The following is a 12,638-nucleotide window of genomic DNA, read 5'->3' as shown; positions in this document are numbered from 1 at the left end:
CGAAAAACGAAGAGACTTTCACGCAGGGAATGAAACTATTGAGCCCACGCGTAGTAGAATATGAGAACAGCATAGACATACGGTTGCAGTGATCAGCAATTTTGATCAGTGTTAACGAACAGCTGATGCAACTGAGTAGAATATGAGAAAAGCTTAGACATACGATTGCAGAGATCAGCAATTTTGATCACTGTTAACGAACATCTGATACAACTGATGGGCATTTTCAGGGAGCTAGAGTGAAAACGCGACATGTTGATATCGGCAATAGACCACGCCCAGAAAGTTATTCTGGACCTGTATCTGATCAATCCAGTTCAGACTGTAAAGTATCTCGATCAGATAATAGATGACATTAAGGATAAGCAGTTTCCTGTCGTCCTTACGACAGACAGTTGTTACCAATTGATCTGAGTGGTTTATCTGGATCTACTCATTTCTGGGAACCTCTTAGGTGGTGTATTAGATACCCTTCTAGTAGAAGATGTGCAAAACCTGTACGGAAGTGCCGTCAGAAGTGCACGGAACGAGGTCTTTATTTACAGGGTGACAATTATTGAATTATACGAAAAAAAAACTTAAATTAGGTAAAAACTACGGCATGCACACACTTTATTCAACATGTAAACGTCACTACAAATATTTGGATTTAGGTTATGGCATGTTCTATATGCCTGCCATCCCTGGTGGTGATGTGTTGCAGACGAATAACGAAGTTCTATATTACCCGCTGAATTGTCGGAACATCATCACTACTGTCGATGTCTTCCTGAATGGCTGTTTTCAGCTCAGCAATGGTTTCGAGGTTATTGCTGTAGACCTTGTCTTTAACATAGCTCCACAAAAAAGAGTCGCATGTGTTCAGATCCGGAGAACATGGCGGCCAATCGAGGCCCTTGCCAGTGGCCTCTGGGTACCCCAGAGCCAGAATGCAGTCCCCGAAGTGCTCCTCCACGACATCAAACACACTCCTGCTTCGACGGGGTCGAGCTCTATCTTGCATGAATCACAGATTGTCGAGATAAGGGTAATTTAGGATAATGGTGTTGAAATCACGTACAGTTTGGTAGCCACCGTGCCATCAAGGAATATTGCACCGATTATTCTGTGACTGGACACTGCACACACAACAGTCATCTGTTGAGAGTGACGAGACTTCTCGATCGCGAAATGCGGATTCTCAGTCCCCCAAATGCGCCAATTTTGCTTATTGACGAACCCATCCATATGAAAGTGGGCTTCATCGCTAAACCAAAAAACAATGCGCATACTAATTCACATCAAGACTCGCGGCCAACTGTGCAGTTTGAACGTCCTATCGCAAACTATTCAGAAGTTATGACGATTTTATTTCATATAGTTCAATAACTGTCACCCTGTATGTACAGTATTGTGCCGTGAAAAGCAGCCACTTCTAATTGACGATGCGAAACAGCAATATGCAGAGCTTAGCGTGAGCAGTTACAGTATTAAACAATAGATGAAAGCTTCAGAATGCAAGAAAGTATTTATAATTTTTTTCAGATATGACCATGGCAGATTTGACGCTAAGACGCTGCAACCAGTCAGAGAAGTTCTGAAGGGTCTGTGTGCAGAAACTAATAACATTTAAGGGAAGCCTGTCGATACTGTTGAGTACTAATCAATGGCTTTTTGTTGCCCTGGTGGTCGAGAGCATAAAAATCATACATCAGGAAGAAGGACTCAGATATGTGCTTTGAGGCACAGGAAAGTTAAGACTTTTAGGTAAATTTCGTGTATATAGTGCTCAAATGGTGACACAAACACGGAGTTGACAAAAGTTATGGAATAGCGATATGCACACATACAGATGGCAGTAGTATCGCGTCAAAAGGTGTAAAAGGGCAGTTCATTGGCGGAACTGTCATTGAATTCTTGTGAAAAGGTTTCCGACGTGATTGCGGCCGCACGGCAGGAATTTAGGGTCTCTGAACGTTGAATGGTAATTGGAGCTAGATTTATGGGATATTCCATTTCCAAAATCGTTAGGGAATTAAACATTCCGATATCCTCAGTGTCAAGAGCGTGAATAGAATATCAAATTTCAGGCATTACTTCTCACCACAAACACAGTGGCCGACGCCTTCACTTAACGTCGGAAAGCAGCGGTGTTTCGCTGAGTTGTCAGTGCTAACAGGCAAGCAACACTACATGAAATAACTGCATAAAACAATGTGGGACGTACGACTAACGTATCCGTTAGGACAACGTGGTGAAATTTGGGGTTAATGGACTATGGAAACAAATGACTGACGCGAGACTGCCTTTCCTAACAGCACGACACCACCTGAAGCACCTTTCCTGGACTCGTCACCATATCAGTTGGACCCTAGACAACTTGAAAACCTTGGCCTGGTCAGGTGAGCGTGATTTCAGTTGGTAAGAACTGATGTTAAGGTTCGAGTGTTGTGCAGACTCCACTAAGCCATTGACCCAGGTTGCCAAGTAGACACTGTCATTTTATGTATATAGAGTGAATCTGCTAGAGAAAATTTTCACTTGCCACTTCAGTCTATGCAATAAAATCATATCTGTAGGAAATCAGTAAAGTCTCTGAAATTGTGTCATTTCATTTGAACAATGCACTGTGCAAGATGGTGATGGGTCCATAATGGTGTGGACTGTAGTTGCATGGAATGCACTGGGTTCTCTGGTCCAACTGAACCGACCATTGATTCTAAATGTTTATGCTCGACTATTTGAAGGGCATTTGCAGCCATTTATGGACTTCATTTTTATGGTTAAAAATGCGACATGTCACCAGGCAATGGTTTGATGAACATACTGGACAGCTCGTATGAATGACTTGGCCACCCAGATCGCCCAAAATGAATCCCATCAACATTTATGGGAGATAATTGAGAGGTCAGTTCATGCTGAAAAACCTACACCGCAACACTTTCGCAATTATGGATGGCTATAGAGGCAGCTCAGTATTTCTGCAGGAGACTTAAAACTGTTGAGTCCATGCCATGTCGTTCCTGCACTATGATGGGCAAATGGAGGTCTGACTCGATATTAGGAAGTATCCCATGACTTTTGTGACCTCAGTGTAATGCCAACAAATGTGTCCAGTAGTTATACTGATTTTGACTCAGTATGGAAATAGATTTTTTCATAGTAAATAACGAGAGAAAAAAATTTAAGTGAACTTAAACTGGATTTGCCAATACAGCCTGCAGTTAGGCAGCTGGATGACGCAGCAGCTGCAGGGCATAAGCTTGATGAATTACAAAGCAAGACTGTACATCAGGTGAGATGCACATTCAGTAAATTCTCGGTGTGTTATTTCTAATTCCTGAGTTACGTGGACTCTGGCGTAGTTGTTCCAGTTGTTATGTGTTGCTTATGTAAATACTATAAATGTTGTAGAGGCTGTTTTAAATTTGAGTTTAAAACAATAGTTCCTGTGGGGAAACGTGTTAAGGACAGTATTGTAAACCAGTGCCCAGATACGGATGTAATCAGATATTGTGCTACTACAAGAACACCTACAGACAGTGTAGGAATAATTTTTGATAGGTCTTCAGCAAAAATGGCTCTGAGCACTATGGGACTTAACATCTGAGGTCATCAGTCCCCTAGACTTAGAACTATTTAAACCTAACTAACCTAAGGACATCACACACATCCATGCCCGAGGCAGGATTCGAACCTGCGACCGTAGCGGTCGCGCGGTTCCAGACTGACGCGCCTAGAACCGCTCGGCCACACTGGCCAGCAGGTCTTCAGCGCTGCTAGACATGTGTGACATGATGTTTAACACAGGAGAAGTGAAGGCAGAACACCACCTTTAAGTGTCACAGCAAAAACGGACAAATCATGAACATTAGATTTGTAACCTCATTGGAAGTACCAGAACTATTGTAAACAGCTTTGTCTTTCATTGTAATCACGGAATGAAGTTCATAATGTAAAGCTGATTTTAAATAAAGCGTATACCAATCCTTCCAGGAAACAAAAATTGTAATCATGATATAAAGTATCTCTTATTGTAATGTAAAGTGTGTCTTCATTTCAGGAATAAAAAATTGTAACGATGATGTGAAATGAAGAAACGTAAAAGTGTTTCTCTACCAGGAAGGGATTCGTTTATTAGGCATTTCTTTTGCAAAGCGTTGTAAAGCATTTATGTTTGTCTTTTGAGTATAATTGTAAAGCAAATGCGTACTTTTCCCATTGACTGAATACAACTTGTAAAAAAACTGGTGTAAAAATTTCATTTCACTGAATACAGTGCTTACAAATTTTTCACTGAGGGGACTAGGTGTTCCATATTTCGAAAATGCAACGCCTAAGGAAAAAAACAGAAGCCAGAATGAACAAGCTTGCTAGAGAGTACATAGAAAATACAGTCAGTAGGGTATGGTTAGTCATGGCAGTATATCGACATGGAGCTCACAGGTAGAAGTTGCTAGACATGGAAGGATGTCGACATGGAGCTCACAGGTAGAAGTTGCCTGACGTGGCAGAGCATTGGACATGACCATACACAGGGTGTTTGGAAATTCCCAATACAAACTTCTAGGATTTGTAGAGAGGAGTGAGTACATGGTATTTTGAACAGGAATCCATGTCTGCAAACATACATTTCTTGTGCTACAGCTGTTTCAAAACATGTTTGATAGGTAGACATGCAACAGGAGGGAGGGGTTACATCGGATTGATAAATGTCATTTGACATCTACCCTACCCCTCTGTCCTGGTTGAGCCTCAATTACGTGTCTGTGAGTGTTAAACCAACATGGCTTAGTAGACGTTTGTGGAACACATCGATATGATCCTTCTTCATGTCAAAGCTCACAGTAATGGAAGAGCAGCCTGTCGCCTTTGTCAAGTTCATTCTCCACAACGTCCGACTCCATAGCATACCCTTTTAGCCACAATTATGCAATGGCTTCAAGAACGAGTACCTTCACCGTCAGCAGGCATATCTGTCATGCTTCAAGTAGATGCCACACACCCAAACTGGAATAGGCCATACTGCATCACCCATAGCAAATTCTTTGGCTACTAATAAGTGGAATTACAAAACATGCAATGTACTCAGTCAAGCCTAATCAATCACTTGTAAAAGTGGTTGTGTTACAAAAAAGTTATGAAAAAAAAAAATGTTCAAATGTGTGTGAATTCCTAAGGGACCAAACTGCTATGTTCATTGGACCCTAGACTTGCACACTATTTAAGCTAACTTATCCTAAGAACAACACACGTACCCATGCCCGAGGGAGGACTCGAACCCCTGATCGGAGCGGGTGTGCAATCCATGACATGGCACCTCAAACTGCTTGGCAACAAGGTTTCAAATGGTTGTAACATGAAAACAGTACACTTCTGGGTATATATTCCAATACAAAACATTATCTACTCTCTCCCCTCTACAAACTCTAGAAGTTTGTTATGGAAATTTCTAGGCACCGAGTATGATCAAGCAAGAGGCCTCACAGAGCAGTGGGTGAAAACACCAAAACAGATGGGGCTATGTGGCCTGCTGCACAGTACAAATGTGGAGACGGTGGTATCCGACAGAAGAGATAGAGTTCAGGAAACTAAGAAAAACTTAGTAATACAGTTCTAATCTGCCCACAATAAAAGGTTATGCTACACAACATTCATCTTTATAAGAGCTAAGACTACACCGTGAGCTTACCTTTTCGAGTATATAATTAGAACAAAATAATCACAAAGTGGATAACCGCGCAATTATTGTAGTACGCAAATGAGTATCTACACTGAAAAGAAAGTTACACTTTTTCTATGAAGATATTACTGCCAGTACTTGAAGAATACATGACTACAGCTCGTAAAAGTCGCTTTATTCCAAAATATGGTATGTGCAACATGCTCATAAGCTTCAGATAATTCTCAATAACATTAATTTAATGGCGAAGAAGTATGTTAAAATTGTACAGAACAATTGTCCAAAACAGGATACTCTTGCAAAAATTTGTAGAAAGCACAAATGTTGATTACATGTTACTGTAAAGTGCAATTTACGTTATGCAGAGCCCTTGATAAGAACACAAAAATCTAAATGCCACACAGTATTTCAACACACCAGTCATTATCCAATTTCTGAAATACATATGAAGAAATGAATGTGCAATGCTACAATCCGAAATATCAAAGTAATTTTGGCTGATACACATTTTCTCATTTAGACATTGTTAATAAATGTGAAAAATACAGAGATTGTGCATCTAATTAATTCAGTGACACTTTCACGCATGCCAAAGATAAGCACAGCAGTGGAATCAGTGGAACACTACCACAGTAGGTCTTCCATTTGATATAATTGGAGAACAATAATTTTATTAATTTTGATGAATTATTATTTTACAAGTGAAAGAGTGTCTACTCAGTAATTACAAGATTTTAAAACTTAGTGTTGTTATGTACATAATATCGACTATCTGACTATTTTTCACAGATGAAAATGAAATCTTACATTACCCAGGATGAACCAGCAGAACAAACACATACATGAATTGTACGGGATGTGAGATTTCACATGCCTTTCAAGTCGTTTCTACTCTTTAACTTCTTATGGCACAATAACATCACTCACTTGCCAATGTGCAGCTCTGAATGCTTCTTCAGGTGACTACTTGCTGAGAATGTTTTGTTGCAAATACCACAGGTGTACGCATGTTCACCAATGTGCAAATGGGCATGCCGCTTCAAGTGAGAACTCTGTGTGAATGCCTTGTTACAGACGTCACAGATATAGTGACGTTCGCCAGTGTGCATCCGCATGTGCCGTTTGAGTTGACTACTTTGTGAGAATGTCTTATTGCAATTGCCACATGTGAATGGACGTTCACCAGTGTGCAACTGCGAGTGCTCCTTTAGTTTGGTACTGTGTGTGAATGTCTTGTTGCAGACGGTACAGACGTAGGGGCTTTCGCCTGTGTGCAGCCATGAATGCCGCTTCAGTTCACAATTTTCTATGAATGTCTTGCAGCAAATGCCACAGGTGTATGGGCGTTTGCCAGTGTGTAGCTGCGAGTGCCGCTTCAGTTGATTACTTCGCATGAATGTCTTGTGGCAAATCCCACATATGTACGGGCGCTCACCAGTGTGCAACTGGGAATGCCGCTTCAGCTGATTATTTTCTATGAATGTTTTGTTGCAAACGCCACAGATGAATGGGCGTTTGCCAGTGTGCAGCTGAGAATGACGCTTTAGTTGACTGCTTTGAGTGAACATCTTGTTGCAAATGGGACAGTTGTATGAGCGTTCACCAGTGTGCAACTGTGAATGCTGCTTCAAGTGACAACGTTGTATGAATGTCTTGTTGCAAACGTCACAGCTATACGGGCGTTCACCAGTGTGAACGCGGAAGTGCCTCTTCAGACTGCCACTCGTTGTGAATGTTTTGTGACATACACAGCATGATTGAAGAAGTCGACATCTGTTCATTTGTGTGTGCTCTTTCAGGTCCTCCAACTGTGCAAATGACTTTTTGCAGATGGTACATCTGTGCACCCAATGTATTATACCACTTTTATTCGCACAATATACTTCCTTCTTGGTGTTCCATTCAGTCCTGTTGCCTTTTCCTGCAGCTAGTGAAACTTCAGCCACTAAACCGCGACTGGAATCTTTACTCTTGTCATCCTCCATGGCAATTGGGATAGTACTGCAGAAAAGTGGAGAAATTTGTATTAGAATGTATTTCATAAGAATGCAACTAGAGAAATTGAAAAGTATATTAACATATCATCGGCTTAGAATTAAAAACTCGCATCTCAAAAATGAAACAAAAATACTTTTAACCCACTTTTAGGTGAAAACCTAGTGTCCCAACTATTCATAAGCCAGTGAAAGGTAAAAACCTACGTTCAGTGCTGTAGTGCAGAAAGAAGGGAACCATATCAAGGGAGAAAATCACGCAGAACTTTTCTCAGGCACTACGTTTTCAGTCTGATCCAATGATATGCTAGGGCATTTAAGGTCTTAGAAGTTCCCTGTAAATTCACGGTGTATGGCAAGCAATGTTATACGTTAGGAGGAGCACTAGTAAATTAACAAAATTTTGTAGGGTGCTCTGACAATCGCAAGAGAGAGCTCTGAGTTCATAGGAGTCATTACTTTAGGACAGTAAGCATTGTAAATTTGCCAGACAGTATTTCACAGAACTGAAATGCAGACAAGTTCATTAAAAGCAGAAATACTGTTAAGTGAAACACGGAAAACTACTATTACTGCGGCAGGACACACGAAATTCACTGACAGGTGTCCTAGAATTTTAATATACACTACATGGATTCCACACCAACATCTATACTCCATGAGCCACCTGTGGTCTCTAGCAGACACTTCGCCTCCAATCTTCCTTCTCTTGCAGATAACTAATATGCTTGGAAATGTTAAGACTGCCTTCATACATATCGTACAACTCAGAATAAATCTGTTACAAAACCATCTGAGCAGCTTCCCTTAGACTCCTGTAATGGATGCCACATTGGATGTTAGCAGTTCATGGGCCATAAAACAGAGGTTGTAGTAAGACAAGCCATGCAGGCACTGTGAATTCCTCGAGCCAACTTTTTAAATCACAATGGATGGTTAGAAAAATGTTTCTCTAGGATTTAGTGTGGTGCTGCGATCTTGAGTTGTCATAGGCCGTTTGTCACCAGCACCATATCATAAACAACATAGTCCAGCATGGCCCAAAACCAGGGATAAAACAGAACAGCATTGTGAGCTGTTCCCAAATGAGTATCACTTCTGTTTGTCGTAGTCAGAACGACGTCAGTGTATCACATATGACTGCTGAAAGGTCACAGGAAGTGGCAACTGCCGAGATGCATACTTCTCTGTTTCCTGGAATCACAATGCAAGCAGCACATAGGTATAACAAAAAGACTATCAATACAGATAGTTTCTAAATGGAGGCTGCACACTCGCCAGTATGTACCAAGAGTGATGATCCCTGCTGTCAAACTCATCATGACCAGAGAACTAAATGTATATCAGCAGATTAATGCATGATGATGCAGTGTGATGAGCAGGCGTTTATACAAGCCACTAGCCAGCAATCTTGATGCCACAACTAATAAAAGAGACTATACACGCTTGTGAAGAGCGCACCTAAATCTGAATATCATGGAAAGAAAGTTTAATCATTTAATAACCGTGATGTGATTAAGAGATCCAGAAAATTTGATAAATAACGGACTGGCGATTTATGATGTACCACTTTCCATTTTCGACTGCATATTTGAATAAATCCTGTAACAGTTGAAAGTTAATTGGCAAGGACCAAGTGGACTTGCAGTAAGTGGTGCTAATTTATTTAAAATATTTGATTCTGACAATAAAGTATTCAATTTTGGCTGTTAATTACATTTAGAAAAAGGACATGTAAATGGAAAGGAATACCTGCTTTGTTGAAAAAGCACTAAAAGCTGATTTGACTGCTGAATTAATGGCGAGAGTGTAGTTAGGAGAGAAAAATACCATAAGATTTTTAACTAGCAGAATGAGAAAAACAAAAGAATTACATGAAGTAATGTGTAATAGAAAGAAAAAACCAAAAATATTCTATATTTATGGTTCTAAGGGACAATTTAAAAAATATATTTTGGTAAATAAACTACACAAATCAAAAAAAGTTTTACATCACCTCGGTTACGAGAGTTCCGAAACCTGTACAGAAAATTGGAATAGCGATCAAAATAAACATCATTTCCACCCTTTTTACTGCTCATGAAACATTTTATGTTGTAGCACCATACAGCCAGACCTTCAGAGGTAGTGGTCCAGATTTCTGTACACTCCGGTACCTCTAATACCCGGTAGCACATCCTCTTGCATTGATGCATGCCTGTATTTGTTGTAGCATACTACCCACAAGTTCATCAAGGCACTGTGGGTCCAGATTGTACCACTCCTAATGGCGATTCGGCACAGATCCCTCAGAGTGGTTGGTGGGCCACATCGTCCATAAACTGCCCTTTTCAATCTATCCCAGGCATGTTCACTAGGGCTCATGTCTGGAGAACATGCTGACCACTCTAGTCGAGTGATGATGTTATCCTGAAGGAAGTCATTCACAAGATGTGCACGGTGGGGGCGCCAATTGCCATCCATGAAGACGAATGCCTCAGCAATATTCTGCCAATATGCTTGCACTATCAGTCAGTGGTTGGCATTCATTTGTCGTACAGCCATTACAGCGCTTTCCATGAGCACCAGCGGCGTACATCGGCCCCACATAATGCCACCCCAAAACATCAGGAACCTCCACGTTGCTGCACTCGCTGGACAGTGTGTCTATGGCATCCAGCCTGACTGAGTTGCCTCCAAACATGTCTCCAACGATTGTCTGGTTGAAGGCATATGCGACACTCATTAGTGAAGAGAGCGTGATGCCGATCCTGAACAGTCCATTCAGCATGTTGTTGGCCCATCTGTCCCATGCTGAATGGTACTGTCGTTGCAAAGATGGACCTCGCCATGGACGTCAGGAGTGAAGTTGCGCATCATGTAGCATATTGCGCACAGTTTGAATCGTAACACGACTTCCTGTGGCTGCACAAAAAGCATTATTCAACATGGTGGCGTTGTTGTCAGGGTTCCTCCGAGCCATAATCCGTTGGTAGCGGTCATCCACTGTAGTAGTAGCCCTTGGGCAGCCTGAGCGAGGTACATGTCATCGACAGTTCCTGTTTGTGTGTCTCCTCCATGTCCAAACAACATCGCTTTGGTTCACTCTGAGACACTTAAGACACTTTTCTCGTTGGAGCCCTTCCTGGAACAAAGTAACAATGTAGACCCAGTCAAACCGCGGTATTGGCCATCTACGCACGGTTGAACTACAAACAACAGAAGTGGAACTGATCGTCTGTCAGACCCTGTCCATATAATAGGCGCTCCTGATGCATTGTTGTTTACATCTTTTGGCGGGTTTAGTGACATCTCTGAACAGTCAAAGGGACTGTGTCCATGATACAATATCCACAGTCAACGTCTCTCTTTAGGAGTTCTGGAAACTGGGGTGTCGCAAAACTTTTTTTGATGTGTATTTCTACTTTACTATTCGCTGGCCTATACTGTGATAGAATTCAGACTGTAAAACACTGACTTATGATCCACTGTTCATGCTATCGTCTATGTACTTATCAACTTTACTATGCACTTCAGAACGTTTTTTATGTCAGTGGTATTTATTTTGTGTCATAAGGTGACTGTGATAATGAAGACCAAGCTATATAATATGTTATTACTTTGTGACACTTATTAATTGCCTTTTGCTAACACATGATGCTACAAAACAAGAACATCCTCTTGAGTGCCCTTAGTATACACACTACAAGTAACTGCACATGGTGGTACCCTCTACCAAGTAACTGCACATGGTGGTACCCCCTACCTTTTGCTGACATTTGGGTAAGGCATACCGTTATTCATCGTATATTTCAACTACCAATGACTGACAGAGTGGTACACCTTTTGTGCAAGCTTTCCCTACTCTGGCATGCAGCAGGCTTATCCGGTGGTAAGTCACAATGGTTCAGTTTCTGTTAGAGAGAGCATCTCAAACATTTTGCTAAAGGGGTTGGTTCTACAGCAGACAGGATCTATAGTAAAACGTAATACTTGAGTCTATCTTTCCTATCTGTGGTACATGATTCCATGGAGTTCAACCAACAAACTCATTTACAACGGCTATATACTTGCCTGATACCAATCAGATCCATTTATAATTCCTTGCACTCAATCAGTGAGATATCTTACAATCTCTTCTGAACAAATAACTTTGAACTAACCTCACTGATAATTTTATCATAACACTTTTACACTACAATAACGCAGAGTTGCTTTCATTTACTGGAGCTACAATTCAAAGATTAATAACTTATAGCTAGTGAAAACACAACAATCAGATTTCTCAGTTTACTGAAGCTATTTGGAACTTTGCATCTCGAAGCTATATTTTGTTGAAGTTATGCTTGCTACAGGCGTCAGGCAACAACACGAAAATGGCGTAAATTTACGATATTCTCAGACAGTATTCACTATGTTGCAGGAGAAAACTAACAAAATACGATGCTACAGTTATAACACACACACACACACACACACACACACACACACACACACACACACACACACAAAATGCATTATTATTGCCACAGAAATCAGCTTCAGAATGGCTATGTTTGCAGCAAGATCTTATTTTTTCGGATGCATCATTGGAATAAACTAGTCACACAGCGGATAAGAGTAGAATTATTGCAGTAACCACTTGAGTATCTACACTGCAATTAAGAGTTAACAGTTTTCTAGGAAGATGATATTGCAAAATTTTGAAAATTATACTACTGCGCCTCACTACAGCCAGCTTATTACCAAACATGTGATGCATGACACACTCATTTGTTCCAGAAAGTTATCAATAATATTCTTTAACCGATGTAGAAATACATTACTCTTAGAGAGAATGATGGTCTGAATAAAGATATTGTACCCAAAATTTTTGGAAATCCAAAATGAAGATTGTAAATGATGATAAAGTAATAATCACATTTGACACAGCACCTGTGATGTTAACATGTTCTCAAAAATATATGTCATGACACCCATTACAATGAAATTTGTGAAACATG

The 12,638-nt window shown here is 40.7% G+C and overlaps 1 protein-coding gene across 10 annotated transcripts in view; it reads right to left on the bottom strand.

Annotated features, from left to right (window-relative positions):
• The window catches only part of LOC126210633 (zinc finger protein 239-like), a 468,318-nt gene that overhangs the window by 204,666 nt on the left and 251,014 nt on the right, over nucleotides 1-12,638 (bottom strand). For 3 of the 10 annotated variants that reach the window (XM_049939941.1, XM_049939942.1, XM_049939943.1), the window contains one exon: nucleotides 6,037-7,663. The exons of 6 other annotated variants lie outside the window; for them this stretch is intronic. In XM_049939941.1, coding sequence (XP_049795898.1) covers nucleotides 6,586-7,663 — 1,078 coding nt within the window. In that variant the 3' untranslated portion in view covers nucleotides 6,037-6,585. Of the gene's footprint in view, nucleotides 1-6,036; nucleotides 7,664-12,638 lie in introns of those variants that run through there. One more of the 10 variants, XM_049939945.1, reaches the window with a different exon arrangement.

The sequence above is a fragment of the Schistocerca nitens genome, chromosome 10, assembly GCF_023898315.1.
Source record: "Schistocerca nitens isolate TAMUIC-IGC-003100 chromosome 10, iqSchNite1.1, whole genome shotgun sequence".
In the NCBI taxonomy this organism is placed as follows: Eukaryota; Metazoa; Arthropoda; class Insecta; order Orthoptera; family Acrididae; genus Schistocerca; species Schistocerca nitens.
Note: the sequence above shows the minus strand (reverse complement) of the source record. Positions and strands in the feature narration are given on the sequence as shown.